At 37.4% G+C, this 17,840-nt stretch overlaps 1 protein-coding gene across 2 annotated transcripts in view; it reads left to right on the top strand.

Moving 5' to 3' along the window:
- TRPC4 (transient receptor potential cation channel subfamily C member 4) overlaps positions 1–17,840 on the top strand; it is a 165,324-nt gene that overhangs the window by 143,216 nt on the left and 4,268 nt on the right. For both annotated transcript variants that reach the window (XM_082752547.1, XM_082752548.1), the window contains 5 exons: positions 1,943–2,253; positions 3,111–3,306; positions 5,086–5,280; positions 14,201–14,242; positions 17,065–17,154. In XM_082752547.1, coding sequence (XP_082608673.1) covers positions 1,943–2,253; positions 3,111–3,306; positions 5,086–5,280; positions 14,201–14,242; positions 17,065–17,154 — 834 coding nt within the window. The remainder of the gene's footprint in view (positions 1–1,942; positions 2,254–3,110; positions 3,307–5,085; positions 5,281–14,200; positions 14,243–17,064; positions 17,155–17,840) is intronic.

Genomic DNA, 17,840 nt, shown 5'->3' with positions numbered 1-17,840 from the left:
TTCCTTACTTTTTTAAAAACTATTATTATTTTCTACTCTTTATTTTATTTATTTATTTATTTATTTTTACTTGCTTGTTTAACTTCCTTGGAATCTACTACTACATGCCCTTCATCTAAAATATGTTTGCAGATGGATGCTTTTGTATATACCAAAAATTCCATGTCTTCTCAGTTTATTTTTTTTTTCATTAATGGATTTTACCTTATTCCAATAACACACAGAGTATACTTTTCCCTAATTTGAGCATTTATTGCATTGTTCGACATCTAATATTTGCTTATACTGGCAACTGTTCCCAGTTATTTAACAGCTATGAGTTTTCATACACCAGGACTTTAAAGTACCACCAGAATTCACAGTAATATATTGTATAACATTATGCAAAGACACTATAGAAAACACACAAAGGATTTCTCACCTCTCTTTTCTCAATAAACATTGTAAATTTTCCATATTCATTTTATTTGTGCTTTAGCTGGGGGCTCTGGAAACTCAGTTCTGTTTTCTACTGCCTTTATCATTGATCTTGAGTCAGTCAGAACTGAACTGAAGGTCAATAGTAAATGAGGCAGAATAGCATCTCTCTTGGAGTTACAATGTCAAATATAGTAAGACGTGATTTTACAGCTTGGTCATTAGAGAACGAGGTAGTCTAATGAACAGAGTAATGACCTATGACTCCAGCAGGACTCGATTTAATTTGCTGCTCTGTAGAAAACAAATATCACTGGTGGTTGAAGCATAAGGCAATGTGGTTCTTAACTCTGCAGTAGACTATTCTCCAGTTCTGCAGTTCCCTTCCCCCAAACTGCAAGACTGTCAGATACTGTTGGGACTACATTGTATATACTTATACATAAATAAAACTGCCAGGGATTATTGTGGTGCACTGGCACTGTCTCACCTGTCCTGCAGATTGATTAAAGCATCCTCAATGTGGTAGGGTATTGTGCCAACTAGTACTGCCCCAGAAAATGCCCAGATCCCATCTGCAGTTCAAGAGCAGTCATGCTATTTGGTGGCTGAGCGTGGTGTTGAAATTTTGTGATGCCTGGCTATGTTACATCTGGCCACAGCATTAGGGAAGGGTACCTTTCCTTACTACTGAGGGCATGTTCACCATCTTTGAAGGATGCATCTGGGTGGCCCAGAGTGGGTAAATACAGACTTCGTGACTGTCCTTATTTGTATCTGCTTCATATTACATTATTGCGTGGTTTTAGAGTGCTCCATAGCTTAGATCCTGTCCTCTGATACGTCCTATAAAGCAGATTAATGAGACCCAATAAATAATAATGAGTCTGACACGGTAGTTAAGCCTTAGTTCAAAGTAACATCTTTCATCTTCAGTAAGTGCTTTGGTAGAACTGGAACAGTAAAGAATCATAGTCCCAGGCATAAGACTCTTTGATAATGAGATACACAAGCAGTTTGTCATGGTTCATTAAAAAACACTTTTTCTTTATTGGTCCATTGTTTGTGATTAAATATTTTCTTCCAACTTTTTCAAAGTTTTTTTTGTGTTTCTATCCATAACTGTCATATCTTCACGGTTCTGCAAAAACAAAGCAGTTGAAATTTTCATCAGTTCTAAAAATCTAGATGTTCAAAAATGGTTGATTTTCTCAGATTTGTTAGACATGCTTTTGCTACTGTAAAAATCATAATCAAATGCAAAGCACAATAAAACCCAAGAAAGTACAGGCTATTCCGCAGATGGAAATGAAGGACAAGTACCCAGACACCATCCATTTTAAGTTTTGCTAAAATACAAAGGTCTCAAACAGACATTTTTCTCCAAAATATGTTTATTTTTATTGTGCTATCATCAAATTAATGGAATGGCTCGTAAAAAAAAAAAAAAAAAAAAAAAAAGACACTTTTTTTTCCTGCATATAAGTAGTGAAGTAATTTTTTTTTCCCTTCTGCTTGTTTTCAGTATAGTGGGTGTGTTCCACGACAGAGTTGGGACATGTGGCATCCGACGCTGGTGGCTGAGGCCCTGTTTGCAATTGCAAACATCTTTAGCTCTCTACGTTTGATCTCATTATTCACTGCAAATTCTCACCTGGGACCTCTGCAGATATCTCTGGGAAGAATGTTGCTGGACATTTTGAAGTTTCTCTTCATATACTGCCTCGTGCTGCTAGCTTTTGCAAATGGATTGAACCAGCTGTACTTCTACTATGAGACAAATGAAAGCAAGTGTAAAGGGATACGATGTGCAGAGCAGAATAATGCATTTTCAACGTAAGTGGCTGATCTACTTCTAACCCTACCCCAATATTTTACTCATGTAGATGTTTTTCACAGGAAAAAGGCTGTCGTTTTGTTCCCTATTTTTCTTACAGACGCATCCTGACAGATACTCCTAAAGACACTCTATAAATAAATAAATAAATGTTAACATTGTATCAGTCTGAAATAATATTCATCCTATAGTGGGATTTTTTAAAAGTGGGATTTTGTTATTTAGCTTCCTAGCTGCTGTCCCAAACTTCTTTAAGAGAATACCATAACATTTAGTTGTAAAAGAACAAGTGCTATATGAGAGTGGCATGTTTGCTTATAAATATTTCCATTCTCTATGAAAGCAAATGCATGATAAAGATAGTAATGCCCTTCTAATTTTAGAGTATTTTTTAATCTCAATGATTCTCAACACAAAGTAGAAATGGCATAAATTGACAACACAGAATAGGTACAAAAATACCATAGTTATTTTAACATCTTGCTAAAACACAGTCAATGAGTTACTTTTGGATCCTTGTTCTACACTCTAAAGACAAGGCAAAGGGCAAAATACTTCAAAGACAAGTGTCCAAAGTAAGATCTCTAAAATGACATCTATCCTTTAGGAGTTTGAACAGAATCAGCCTTGAACTCACAGGTTTACTTATAGATTCAACATTGGATATCTAGAGGTTCATATCTGAAACATTTAGACAATGTTTCTCCAGAAAAATATTCCATATAGGTTGCCTATATTGTGAATCATCCACCTCAATCAATTCAACGACATTTTGTGGTCAGGGGAAAAAATGAATAATCTGAAAAGTATATGCATTGGTATTATACAGATATTCCTTTTGGGTTTTGTCTTTCAGATTATTTGAAACGCTGCAGTCATTATTCTGGTCTATATTTGGACTCATCAATCTCTATGTGACCAATGTGAAACCAAAGCATGAATTTACTGAATTTGTTGGGGCTACCATGTTTGGTACCTATAATGTAATCTCTCTGGTTGTTCTACTCAACATGCTAATAGCCATGATGAATAATTCTTACCAGCTAATTGCTGTAAGTTGATCATTTGTAATATATACCTTCTCTCTGTTCCTACATACCACATTTTTTTTCTGTCAGAAAATCTTTTTTGAAGACTGAATGTAGGGTTTGTTCTAATTCTTTTGCGCTATTCTGGAAGGACACAGAAGCCAGACCACAGCTGAGTTGGAGCAGAGGGGAATTTCCCCAGAACTCGGAATGGGGAAGAGGTGGCCCCACTGCAGAAGCCAGCTTGAGGGTAGAGAAGGGTGTCCTGGCAAGTGACAAAAGCTTCAGCACTGCCCTAACTGCTCTGTGCAGGACCTCTGTTCTGAATGAGACGCAGACATAGAATATTTGATCTCTATTTTTAATGTCTTGATTAACCTTTAAAAGGCTGTTATCTTGTAATTCTTATATAGTACGGACATATAGTGAAGAGAAATTGGATGTCTGCATTTTGTGGACAATTTAGAACCCATTAACAAGTGAAATAAAAGGTCATGACACCTCATTAAGCAGTACCTTGTTTTCCTGTGTAATGAAAACTGTCTTTATCCTTACCAGAGCTATTTTTATTTCTCATCTCTCTATTATGAGACTAATGAAATTAAACACTGGTGTATTGTATAGTAATTCAAATATGATCATGCAGAAAGCAAACAATGAAAGAAAACTACACATCTTTAAGATTTTTTAAAGGGCTGCTTTTTATTTTGCTTTTTTTCCCTATTTTGGAAATAAATTACAATTTTTTCCACAGATGAAATGTGTTTATATAACAGTAGTTGATAAATTCTATTACACAATACCATGATGTATTAATGTTCATCAAAACTCATTCTGCAGGCAGAATACTTTCCTGATAAAACTTCTTAATTACTGTTTTGGTTATAGTAAATCTGTCTAAATATTAAAAGTTAGGGTTAGGTCTATAGAGTAAGTTCTTGGCTACTATTTTTTGTTGTCAAAATCAAACATTATTCCTTTAAAATTCTTGTTCAACTGCTAAGACTTAGCAATCTTTTCAAGCTCTCAGTTTTAGTTTTGATTTTTTTTAACTTTTCAAAATGATTAATATAATATAGAATTGAAAAGAACCATTCAAATTCAAAAGAAAGAAAGAAAGAAAGAAAGAAAGAAAGAAAGAAAGAAAGAAAGAAAGAAAGAAAGAAAGAAAGAAAGAAAGAAAGAAAGAAAGAAAAAGAAAGAAAGAAAGAGAGAGAGAAAGAAAAAAACAATACCATAAACAATTCCAAATATACAATTTTGAAGTAGTAGAAAATAATTCTGCTCAACTCAACAGTTTTAAGTAACCTCATGATTTGTTAGATAGGTTATTTGTAAATTTCAGGGGCTGGCAACAAATGAGAGAGTGCATGAGGCACAGACGTGTTGAAGCTGCTACACAGTAGAGTAATTAGAGTGATCTATGTGGAATAATGATGAGCTGCTATTATAACAAAACATCTCTACCAGAGATGTAACATTTTTCTGCTTGTAATTATCCTTTGTTTGAGAGACTTTGTTTGAGAGACTGTTAATTATTTAAAAGCCCGTAGCTAAGCAAGAAAGGTTGAAAGTGGAGATATACTGTATGTATGTAACATCTCTTTATTGGAGTAAACCAGCTTAGCTTTGCTTTGTGTTAAAAACTTTCTGCAAAAAGAAGGTTCCAGTATTTTAAAAAGAAAATTCATTAGAGTTTCAGGGTTGTTCTAGCTTTATGTTCAGTTTTTTTTTTTTTTTTAGAGGTTTGTTTCATCTCCTTAATTACAGCCACGTATGTGTTGTTGTGTTTTTTGTTCACAGGATCATGCAGACATCGAGTGGAAGTTTGCTCGGACAAAACTTTGGATGAGTTACTTTGAAGAAGGAGGGACTCTGCCCACTCCTTTCAATGTCATACCAAGTCCAAAGTCCCTCTGGTATCTGATCAAATGGTTATGGAGACACCTGTGCAAGAAAAAAATTAGAAGAAAGCCTGAAAGTTTTGGAACAATCGGGGTAAGTCCTATGTGCTACTCTGCTGTTAATCCTCCTCTTTCATATACAGATAAGTCTTTCTCAGCCTTAGAGAGATAGAAAGGCTCTGAACTGTCAAATAATGTGAATAGGAATTACAGAGTAATTCTAGAATTCAGAGAATTATTTTTTTATTATTATTATTATTTACATTCATGTCAATGTATCTGACTGGAGAGAAAGCATCACTGGATTTCTGCACAATGACAGTATGAAACATGACTATGTCTACCAATTCCAGAGTTCTGGTTAATGCTCTCGAGCTCAAGTGTCACAATGCAATTTTGATCAAAGTTTCATGAACCACAGAATTGTATAGAAACAACTTGTCATGGCATATTCTCTCTCTACATGTAGTGAAATGGGTTTACATAAAATCATTCTTACCAAAAGCTGTTCACATTAAATAAAACATTTTGAAAGGTAACCTATTACTTAGAATTGCTTACCTGAATCTTCAGGTCGAGTTATTTCAGAATCATATTATTGCCCTATTCTAATAGTGCTTAATAGCAGTAGAAGTTTCTAGGGGAAAAAAAAAAAAAAAAAAAGACACATGAAGAGATCAAGAATAATCCTGCATTTAGGTTCAGCAGATGTCTGCGTAATACCTTAACCACAAACTCTCTGGTAGCTGCAGTGCAAGGCAAATTTGAATTTGCTTCTCATATATTTATTCAGTTGAGATTCTCCTGTAAGCAGCACAATGTTCCTATATTGTCAGAGGAAATAGTCAGGTAACAACTTGACCAACCAACAAGTAAATCTCTCTAGGAATATTTCCTTCATTTCATATATAAATCAAGTGAGTACCTTGTTAACTAGACTGCATTTAGACAATTCCAGCATAAAAAAAGTGAACAAACAAATCAATCTATTGCGAGTAAAATAGGGTAATTTTTTCCCTATACTATAGGGATTTGATGAGTACAAATGTTTTCAAGTCTGTTATGAGCTCAAGTGGCAAAGCATTAAGGAAGTCTATATGATTTCCATGTATGGGTAATGGGAAAAAAGGATTGTAGTCCTCACAATGTTTAAACTATTAGCAATACACTAAAGAAGCTGGGAGTATGATATGATTCTTTGTTGGACCATTATCTACAGACATTTACTCTACGTACCTTCTTTTCTTGTGTGTACTTCTTCCCAGTTTCCTGAGAAAGTGAGAGAAATAAGTAATTTTTTTCTTATCTATTCTCCTGTCATATCCTGGCATTCAGCTTTATCATCAGATACACCTCAAGGAACAAGTTTGCAGAGATGCACAGATATGTCATAAAGAGGCAGTGTGGCAAATAAAACCATTTCACATTTCCTTATCTGATTAGTAGATTATGCAGTCTGTGAAAAGCTTTTAATCAGGCTTATTGCAATATCCTGATCTTGTTGGACATTGTGAAAGGAAAGTATGCTTCACTTAGCTGTCATACTTGTAGATAGGAAAGAAAGGGACAGAAAAGGTAGCTTATAAAACATGAGGATGATATTGAAACAAACTAGCAACTGCAGAAAATAAACACCAAAAAAATCCTTTGGATTAATATTAGAAAAGCAGTGAAGACAAATAAGTAGTAATTCAGATAGAAATAAAAATAAAACACATGAACTGAGAATGAATGGTGAAGAACTTCAAGAACAAAACATCACTGTGTAATCTAGCAAAGAAAAGAAGTGCAGAGAGCGACTGTAGGAAAAACTGTGAATTTTTGTTAGAAATAGAGAAACTGATGTACTTGTGTGTAGGGGAGAGTGGGTAATACTTCTAGGCATTTGTTGAGCATTTGGTAGGGATGATTATCTAGTGTAAACTGATAGAATGATATTAAAATTAATGGAGAGATGCCAGTGCGTAGCAGCTGAGTATCTATACTTGGTTAACACAATATCTGTGTTTGACTGGGACAGATTATGAATACTCTTATACATCCCAGAAAAGCCTTCAGGACAATATTTTCTGACAGACTTTCAATCCAGGATAAAGGACTTTTTTTTTCTTTTTCTTTTTTTTTTTCCTTTGTTTCCCTCTCAACGTGCAACTCTGGGAGTAATCTTATTCCTGGCTGTCTGGAAGAAGGAAGAAAGAGACAGGGTGCTTCCAGCCCCCTGCTGATTTACATGGTGAAAATGTAAATGGGGGTTCAGACAAATCACCCCCTGGTTCCTGCAGCTACCCACAGCTGGGGGAATAAATAAAAGCTTCTAGGTATCAGGAAATTTGTTTTCTGCAAAACTGTTGCAGCAAAGGGTCAACAAGAGTGTATACACAAAGCTCTCTGGGAATTTTTTCCACATAGCATTTTCCTTACAACCTTTTTTTTTTTTCATTTGTTTGTTTGTTTGCTTGCTTATTTTCTTTTTTCATAAATATATACCAGTTCCAGAAAACTTTTTTTGTTGGGAAAGACAGATTCAGGACAAAATTTCTTGTTGGAGTACATGCTAAAAATAGCTAATAGTTTGGGCTATAGGAGACCCAGGTTCACTTCCATTCTCCAGTAAGTACTTCATTATTTATGCCAAGCATAACAGCTCTGACAAGAGGTGATTCCTGTCCCAAAACTGTGAATCATAGTCATAGAATCATTTAATCATTTAGGTTAGGAAAGATATCTAGGATTATCAAGTCCAACCATTAATCTAGCACTGCCACCACCAAACCATGTCCCTGAGCACCTCATCTACATATCTTTTGAATACCTTCAGGGATGGTGACTCAACAACTTCCCTGAACATCCTGTTGCAATGGCTCACCACCCTTCCATTGAAGAATTTTTTCCTATTTTCAATTTAAACCTTCTCTGGTGCAACTTGACATTTCCTCTTGTCCTCTTGGTTGTTGCTTGGGAGAAGAGACCGACCCCCACCACATTACAACCTTCTTTGAGGTATTTGTAATGAATGATAAGGTCTCCTTATCATTTCCTTATCATTTGTGACCTGCTGGCCACACTATTTCTTATACAAGCCAGGATGCCATTGGCCTTCTTCGCCACCTAAACACACTGCTGGCTCATATTCAGCCAGCTATTTATCAATACTCCCAGGATCCTTTCTGCCAAACAGCTTTCCAGCCACTCTTACCCCAGCCTGTAGCATTGCATGGGGTTGTTGTGCCCCAAGTGCAGAACCTGGCACTTGGCCTTGTTGAACCTCATGCAGTTGGCCTTGGCCCATTGGTCCAGGCTATCCAGAGCTCCTTGAGCAGATCAATACTCGTGCCTAACTTGGCATTATTTGTGAACTTATTGAAGGTGCACTTGATCACCTTGTCCAGCTCATCGATAACGATTTTGAAGAGAACTGGCCCCAAAACTGGGCCTGGGAGATACCACTTGTGACTGGCCACCAACTGGATTTAATCCTATTTACCACAGTTCTTTGGGCCCAGTCCCCCAGCCAGTTTCTCACGAGGGTGAGGACACTGGGGGAAAAGGTGTTCTCTTCAGACAATGTAAAAGAAGGAGATGAACCCAGCTTCCCTATGATCTGAAAGTGAACTTCCAATAACTGACCTCTTTGAAAGCAGTGGGCATAGGGGAGGGAGAGATGTAGGGGGTTGTTGCTGTTGTTTTCTGTACAGTAAACTTAAAAAAAAAATGTTTGATGAGAAAATGCAAAAATTATGAAGCTCTGTGAGACAATAGGGCCATGTCCATCACTAATTATAACTATAGAACAGACAGCTGTAAGTGTAGCTGAAATCCCTCTGATGCAGAGTGTTCACCAGCTGAATCATCACAGCAACAAGAATTACAGCTTCTTGGAAACGGTGAACGGCTGTGGTCGACCAGCCAGATTCAGTCTACATATCTGGGCATCTCATAAAACTATGAAATTCTTAAGCCATACTCAGGTGTAACAGCTGCCCCAATAGAGCTGTCTACATTATGAATATTTTGAAGTTTCTAGGCCCAGCTATGCACTCAAGCTTCAAAATGGGCAAAGATTGGCGTATGCGCTATAACTTCTGCATAAGGAAAATTTATCTGAACATGTGTGAGAGCCACTCACTCCATCATTCAGTTCTACACACTGTCTGGGCAGATGTAAAGCAGACACTGTTAAGTGGATTTTCTCCAATAAAGAGATTAAGTTGTTAAAGAAAAAATGGGCACATTTTCATGATTTCAGAGTTTGTCCTGGAGAAGTGCATTGTTTTCTGATTTTGAACAACTTATTATCATCACCTATATCACCCACAGCTCAGCCTTTGTGTTCCCAGAACTCTTTCAGTTGTCCCAACAAACTGTACCAAAAATTAAATTTAGAAACTTTATACCTTTACAAACAAAGAGAAATGAAGAGTTATCACTGCCTTTTGTTTGAAGACTTCAGCTGACAGCTCTCTGACTCCAGCTCACTGGAATTTCTGCCTCAGATCTACAAGATAAGCTTTTTTGGGAAATATTTCTCTTCACTGAGTCTTGTATTATGAACTCTGATATCTTTTTTTTTTTTTTTTTTTTTTTTTTGTGATCAGTAGTGGGGAAAAATGCACTTGACTCCATTTCAGGCTCATTTTCTTACATCAGCTAAATAGATGTATGAATGCCAGGTTGTCTGTGATGCAGAAGTCAGATCTGAAAACATTTTTTTCCTGAAATTTCTGTATGCTAACTTTGCTATTAGGAAGCTGTGATCAGCAGTGGCATACTGTGGTGTTTTCCAGTAGGAAAAACAATAGTGAGCATCCAAAGGCTGAGTCAGTGCTACAGGGTAAAAAACAAATGATAGACAGAATATAGGTGTCATGTTAAAGCCAGCATTTTTCAAGGATCAGGCATAAGATCTGCATAAAAAAGCATCAATCAAGAGCTAAAAGGAATCAAGGAGGTATAAATGTGTCACCAACAATCTGCTCTGTGTGTATATATATGTATAGTATATATAGATTATATAAAGATAAATATATATAAAGAATATATATATATACACGGTGTATTGTTGGATTATATATGTAATGTTAGATTTAATACATATACATAAAGAAAAAAGCACTTGAAAAATTATACGTAGGTAGAACTTGTAAAGAAAGGTTTTAGGGTCAGCATAATTTACAGTAGCACCCAGTGAAAAGATTTATGTGGCTCACACACAAAAAATGTCAGTAGAGATACCTTTGTCATGATTGCTTGGGAGGACCGTCTACAGTGCTACTTACAGAAAAGCTATCGTGGGAAATAAGAGGGTCTGCATGGAAGTGAGGAGCCTTTGAAGAGAGATGATGAATTTTATTCTCCTTGACTGTCAGTTCTGTTTCTAGCATCCTTTTTTTTGTACCGGGACAGATGAAGAGGTGGGCAGTGGAGTCAAGTGGAGCTTTTTCAAAGAACAGTATCTTTCTCCACAGGCTGCCCAGCCATGTTGATGGCATGATCTTTAGCCACAACTACAACTGGCTTCCTCAGTACAGGAAGGACAGTATGCTCACACATGATTCACTAGCACTTCAACATGCTATTAATCAGACAGAGATCTTCTGCCTTTTCAGATTTCAGCAAATTTTTATTTTGTCATTTTGACATATCCCAGGTACGCAGCATTCTCTTTAGCTTTTATTACAAAGTATCTCCTACACTCAAAACTCTGAAATAACAGTGTGTGCTGCTCTTAAAGCTATATATAGCAGTTCTGCCAACTTTTTCAGCTTGCCTTTGCAAAAGCCAGAATGGTAATTCAATTCCGTTGATCAGGCTGAAGTTTTCCTGACTACCCTTTGGGTGTCTCAAGGTTACTCCTGTTGGTCATCTGAAATCTATTGATATACTCCTGTTGGTCATCTGAAATCTATTGATATTTCTAAAGAGAAGAGATGTAAGAAAAGAAACCCCAAGCCCGCTGGAATAAATTGTACTGTTTTCCTCAAATTATATTTCAGTTTGTGTCTGATCAGTCACCAAAAATTTTTTATCTATAATTTCAAGAATTTCAGAGGATAAAATTGAAAGGACTTGCCAGACATACCTTCAGTATTTTTTGCGCACCTAATGTTTAGATAAATAGCTACTTTTTTTTTTTTTTTTTCCCCTAGCTATCCTGATTTTCTTGCCATTTTTTCAAGCAATCTACATTACAGTGATAAGCATTTGTCAGAGAAAATCTTATTTCGCATTCTCTTAGCCTTCTTTCTCCAAGTGGAAAATGATGCAAGTCCTCAGTCAATACAACTGTTTTGTATTTTCCTTGAAATGTGTCTTGCTGAAAACTAGGGCAAAAACAAACCACCTTCCACCTGGAATGGAAATCACTAATCTGGAACACATATGTTGTATAATCAAAGACCACCATCTCACAGGGAAACCTTTCTGAAGACACAGATAAGTTCTTTCCCCTGTACCACTGTAATGTTTCAATTCCAGATGAGGAATATTTTTTATGACTTCAGATAATCATTACATTTTCTGGACCTTTATCACCAAGCAGTTTGAGGTCAAAGATAGATGTGAAATTTGAATTCATATTTTATAAAGGATATAATTTTGATAAATCACATCAAAAGAACTAATTTGACTTTTTTTTTTTTTTTTTAACTGCTAAAGAAATTTTTCTTCCAAAAAAAGTACAAATTACTAGCAATGCCATATACAGGAAGACCAAAATGATTGTCAATGCCAGTAAAGTGCTGTTAAAGCTTCATAAAACATATTAGGGGCCCCCTTTGGGAAGTGATAAAACATTTCTTTTTATTTCGCCATCTCAGACAATATCTCCATCACAAAACTGTTTCTTCCCTTGTTGCTATTTTTCAATCAGATTTAACGTTTAACCCTTTGTCAGCCATACTTTTCAACAATTCTTCTTGCACACAGCACAGCAGTTCCTTGAAACAAATTGTGAACAGTGACAGGTTAGACTATGACCAAGTAGAGAAAAGCCAGCTAATTATAAACTAAATAAAGAAAAGAAGTGTCAATATCATTTTTTGTATCAATTAAATATCAATTTTGGGGAGTAATTTGATTTTCAGACATATTTATTTAAAGATTCGTTCCACTTTGACAAGGAAGCAAAAGGAGATTATGATCTGGGGACTGAATCTGAGCATTTAAACCAGAGATAATGAACTGATGTGGTTAATAACTTTGATAGTCTAGGTGTATGCATATTCCCTTATGCTGTGTCTATGTGTATGCAAATACACCCTTAAATGCATTCTCTTTCAGCTTCTTAGAGTAATGGATTACTTTTAACTGTAAAATAAAGCAGAGCAGACAGCAACTGTAGAAAGTAGCCTTCAAGGCAAGAGTTAGCATTTGTTTTATTTATAGGAGTTTAAGAGGGTTACCTGAACTGAAATTTGTTTCACTTACACCTTAAGGTGTTCTTTTTCCTTTGCCTGTGAGTCAGAGCAGTTGTGGAAAGCTCTTGTACAGCCTCAGATTTCCCTAGTGCTCTCTCAGCAGGAATGAAATACCTCCATCGTGTGGTCAACTGCAAAAAAATCTTAAAATTAAATCTGCTTTAAAATAGGTGGTGGGAGGGTATTACCTTTCCCATAGCTACCTTGTCCCCTTCAGCCCCAGCAGTGGACACAGACTTCCATCCCTCCCTCCTTAAATATGAGGAATCGCATCCATCTTGCCTTTGGATGTGATATAAGATGCAGAAACACCATATGGAAAAAACTTTGAAAGCAAAATGTTTATGTACAAACTCATGGTATCTGAGCAGTTTGGAAATCATGGCTTTCCCCTTTACGTGTATATTCTCTTTTGCCAACCCTAACCACACAGGTACTGCATCTCTCAAATTAATTACAAAATGAAATCAATAATAAAATGGAAACTATTCCCAAACAGGGAAATTATTAATCATAAATAAATTGCCAATCAGTTTCAAGTAACAGAAGATGACAAAATACCTTGTTGTGCCTGGCTCATTATGCAACTGAGATCAATTTTATTGAGTCTCATGGATGCCATTTTATCCTGTTTTAAGATACTCTAAGTGTTCTGTTTTGTAGAAATATGGTTAGTGGTCAGACACCTACTTTTCTCACCAGCAGCAGATATAAGAAGCCAAGTAAAAACTATATGACTCTCTTCCACCAGCTGGGGATAATTAAGGTAGAAAATAAAAAGAAATGTTACTCAGTATGTTGAGGACAACAGTAATTCAAGGCTCTTTTTCACCATCTTCTTCTGGACTCCCCCTAGATATAGCAGCATAATCTAATGCAACATTTTCTTGAAGCCTATACTCTATTTTCATTCTGCTAAGCTTCTTTTTGCTGTTCCTCCTCATAATTGCTATCCCTTATACCCTCCTTCCTTATTAACATAGAACTCTCTATCACAAAGCTAAGTTTCTGTCTTTCATACTTCTCTATGTATCAAGTGGCTTTTTAACAAAGAACTAAGCAGGGAATTTTCTTTTAAAAATGGTTTTATATTGCAGGCTGTGGATAGCTCTATCCTAAATGAGATGTAAGGAGACAGCCGTAGGTAACACCTTGTATATGTCAAGCTCTTCTCAGTTCAGTAAAATATCCTTCAATTTGCGCAAATGAGTGACATAATCACATCTTCTATCTCAGATCTGTGACTTCAAAGCTTTGCAAGCAGAGACCTCGCTGCTCCACCACATCCACACCAATGCCAATTCTAGCACCACACAAGAAAATGTAGAAAATCAACTTTGCCTCTCCAGTGACGACATACTCCCTTCTGTAAAGCTAATGACAGGATTCACTCTAATGTTGCAGTTTTTCAGCAGACATTGAACCATTGAACCATCTCTCAGGTTGTTAGATACCCCACAGACTGCACAAACCTGCTGTTTTGCCATGATATATTTTTCTACCAGATAGAGATTCATGTTTGTTTGTGTTTTTTTTTTGTTTGTTTGTTTGTTTTGTTTTGTTTTTGTTTTTTGGTTTTTGTTTTTTGTTTTCTTCCAGAGGCGTGCAGCTGACAATCTGAGAAGACATCATCAGTACCAGGTAAAGGTCCATGTGGTTTTTTTTTTGTAATTGTTTTTCTATGGCTGTGAAAAAGTGTCAGGAGGAGAAAGGGAAAATTTTCACAAGAAAGCAGAGAAAAATACCAAAGGGAAAAAAAAAATAAAAAAGAGAAAGAAAGAAAGAAAAAAAAAAAAAAGCAAAAGGATAGTACATTTTGTCTTGAAAGAGCATTTGAAATATAGAATTTTCTTCTCTTGGGGTGCAAAATGATATTTCCTAATGCCACAGTATGCTGACTAGTATTTTATCCGCTGTAACATAGAATCACTGAATCATTAAGGTTGGAAAAGACCTCCAAAATCATCTGGTCCAACCATCCCCTTACTACCAATGTCACCCACTAAACCATGTCCCTAAGCACCATGTCCAACCTTTCCTTGAACACCCTTAGGGATGGTGATGCCACCACCTCCCTGGGCAACGCATCCCAATGCCTGACTGCTCTTTCTGAGAAGAAATATTTCCTCATTTGCAACCTGAACCTCCCCTGGTTCAACTTGAGGCTATTCACTCTAGTCCTGTCACTGGTTATCTGCAAGAAGAGGCTGACCCCCAGCTTTCCACACCTTCCTTTCAGGAAGTTGTAGAGAGCAATAAGGTCTCCCCTGAGCTTCCTCTTCTCTGGACTAAACAACCTGAGTTTCATCAGCTGCTTCTCATAGGACTTGTGCTCTGGGCCCTTCACCAGCTTTGTAGTCCTTCTCTGGACATGCTCCAGGGTCTTGATGTCCTTCTTGTAGTGAGGGGCCCAAAACTGAACACAGCACTTAAGATGCGGCCTCACCAGAGCAGAGCACAAGGGGACGACCACTTCCCTGGCCCTGCTGGCCACACTATTCCTGACACAAGCCAGAATGCCTGTGGCCTTCTTACCCACCTGGGCACACTGCTGACTCATGTTCAGTTGAGCATTGACCAAAACTCCAAAACATTTTCCTCTGCACAGTCTTCTAGCCACTCTGCCCCAAGCCTGTAGCATTTCATGGTGTTGTGACCAAAGTGTAGGACATGGCAATTAGCTATGTTGAACATCATCCTGTTGGCCTCTGCCCATTGATCCAACTTGTCCAAGTCCCTCTGCAAGGTCTTCCTACCCTCTGGCAGATTGACACTTCCCTTTAAAAAACAAAACAAAACAAAACAGAACAGAACAAAACAAAACAAAACAAAAAGATAGTTCCACCTCCCTTCTGGGATTAACCAAGTCCATATGTGCAGCTAACTGACATGCTCCATCAGAGTCAGCTCTCCATCTCTCTCTATCCCCAGTTCTGTTCTCCCATAGACACCTCCTTGTTCCTTAATAATCCCTTTCCCTAGATGCCCTGTAAACTGTTCTCCATCCTTCCTGCTTCAGAGTCTGGATTTTTTGAGATTATTGTAGCATAAGGAATTTTCAGATTTATTTTCAATTTTCATTCTGTTAAAAGGGGTGCAAGTTCACCAAGATGTGGGCTGTACACTTATAAATTTGGTAATGAATAGATTCCATATGGGAAATGACTGAGTAAACCAGGACTTTCCAACCTGAAAAACAGACAGCTGTAGAGAGTACAACAGGGATCTATAAAATCATGGAGAAGATGAACACAGAGCAGCTCTTTACCATCTATCCTCAAACTAAATACCAGACAAGTACTAGGCTTCATTAATAAGGCTGTAGGCAGCACTTTGAGAGAAGTGATTATTCTCCTCCAGCCCACACTTGTAAGTCTGTATCTGGAGCACTGTGTCCTGTTTTGGGCCCCCTGCTGCAAGAAAGATGCATCAAACTGGAAGGAAATCAGCAAAGGGCCACCAACAAGGTTAGAGGGCTGACCTAAAAGGAGAAGCTGGGATCCATGTTTTTTTAGCCTGGAGTAGGTTTGTGGGGGGGGGGGGGGGGGGGGGGAGGCAGAGGCATGCTTATTGCTATCTTCAATATCACAATGTTGGTTAGAGAGAAATGGAAGCCAGATTTTTCTTGGAGGAACATAGCAACAGAACAGGAGTCAATGGACACTAGTTCCACAAGGGAAATTCTGTAAAGAAAATCATTATCACGATGTGGGTGGTAAAGAACTGAAAAAAAATTGCTCAGGGAGGCTGCAGCATCTCTAGCCTGGGAGTTGTTCAGCACTTAACTGGACCTGAGCAACCTGATACAACTTCAGAGATAGCCCTGCTTGGAATGGGGCAGCTGGATCAGGCTGTCTCCAGACATTTATTCCAACCTAAATAAATTTAAAATTCTTAGAAGTAGAAGGCAACACTGGAAACTATCAGAGAGAAGATTAAAAATAAGCAAAACCCCACAAGGATTATTCTATCTATACTTTGGTTTATATCTAGGTTTTAGTCTATCTATACTGTGGAATTCATCAGGAGAGAATTTGTGGATGCTGAAAGTTTACATGAGTTCAAAACCCATGGGGAAAACCTCTCATGGACCATTAAACATAAAACTAACATTTCTGATTCAAGAAGTCCCTGAATCTCAGATTGCAGGAGGCTTGAGAGAGTATAGCTGTAAAAAAAACATTATACAATTGCCCTAGACTTATACTTCTCATGAGGCATCAGCAACTGCTCACTGTCAGAGAAGACGTTACTAGCATGAGGCATACCTTTGATCAAAGCCAAAGCAGCCATTCTTAGGATAATTAATTATCACCTCTTTCAATTGAAAAGCAGGACAAATTTTTAACCAGATCAAAGGTTTATACATTTTTTTGTCATGTTCCTTAAACACAAGAAGACACAGTGAGTGTAGATTTAGTAACTATTACCAAGAAAACTAACACAATATTTTACATTTTTAGGAAGTTATGAGAAACCTGGTTAAGAGATATGTTGCAGCAATGATAAGAGATGCCAAAACTGAGGAAGGACTGACAGAAGAAAATTTTAAGGTATGTATTTAATTATATGTTCATGCATGTTTTTCACTTGCAGCCCCAAAAGCTAACTGTATCCTGGACTGCATTAAAGAAGCATAACCAGCATGGCGAGGGATGTGATCGTTCCCTTCCACTCTGCTCTTGTGAGATTCCACCTGGAGCACTGCGTGTGTGTGCACTGCGTGCTTGCAGTCCAGAAGGCCAACTGGATCCCAGGCTGCATCAACAGAGGAGTGGTCAGCAAGTGGAGGGAGGGGATTGTCCCCCTCTACTCTGCTCTTGTGAGGCCCCACTTGGAGTATCGCATCCTATTCTGGGGCCCCCAGTACAGAGAACGGTGTAGATATGCTAGAACAGGTCCAGATCAGTGGTCTGGAGCACCTCTCCTATGAAGAAAGGTTGAGAGAGCTGGGGATGTTCAGGCTTAATAGATGGAAAACTTAAATAAGGAGTTAACTATTAAAATCTGTTTTATCTGAAAGATTAAATGAACAGGTCCATATGTACCACAACTTTTACATTAATCACTGTGTATTTCTAGCATCAAACATTTTGTTACTATTAGTGCCTCTACCTTCAAATATCCAAAATTATATCCATCAGTCTCAGCTTTGGCAAGAAGAAGATACAGTTGGAGCCTGAGCTAGCTGCTCTAATATTCCTCTACAAAAAATGAGGAGAAATAGGCATTTTGTAAA

The sequence above is a fragment of the Aythya marila genome, assembly GCF_965140915.1.
Source record: "Aythya marila genome assembly, chromosome: 1".
In the NCBI taxonomy this organism is placed as follows: Eukaryota; Metazoa; Chordata; class Aves; order Anseriformes; family Anatidae; genus Aythya; species Aythya marila.
Note: the sequence above shows the minus strand (reverse complement) of the source record. Positions and strands in the feature narration are given on the sequence as shown.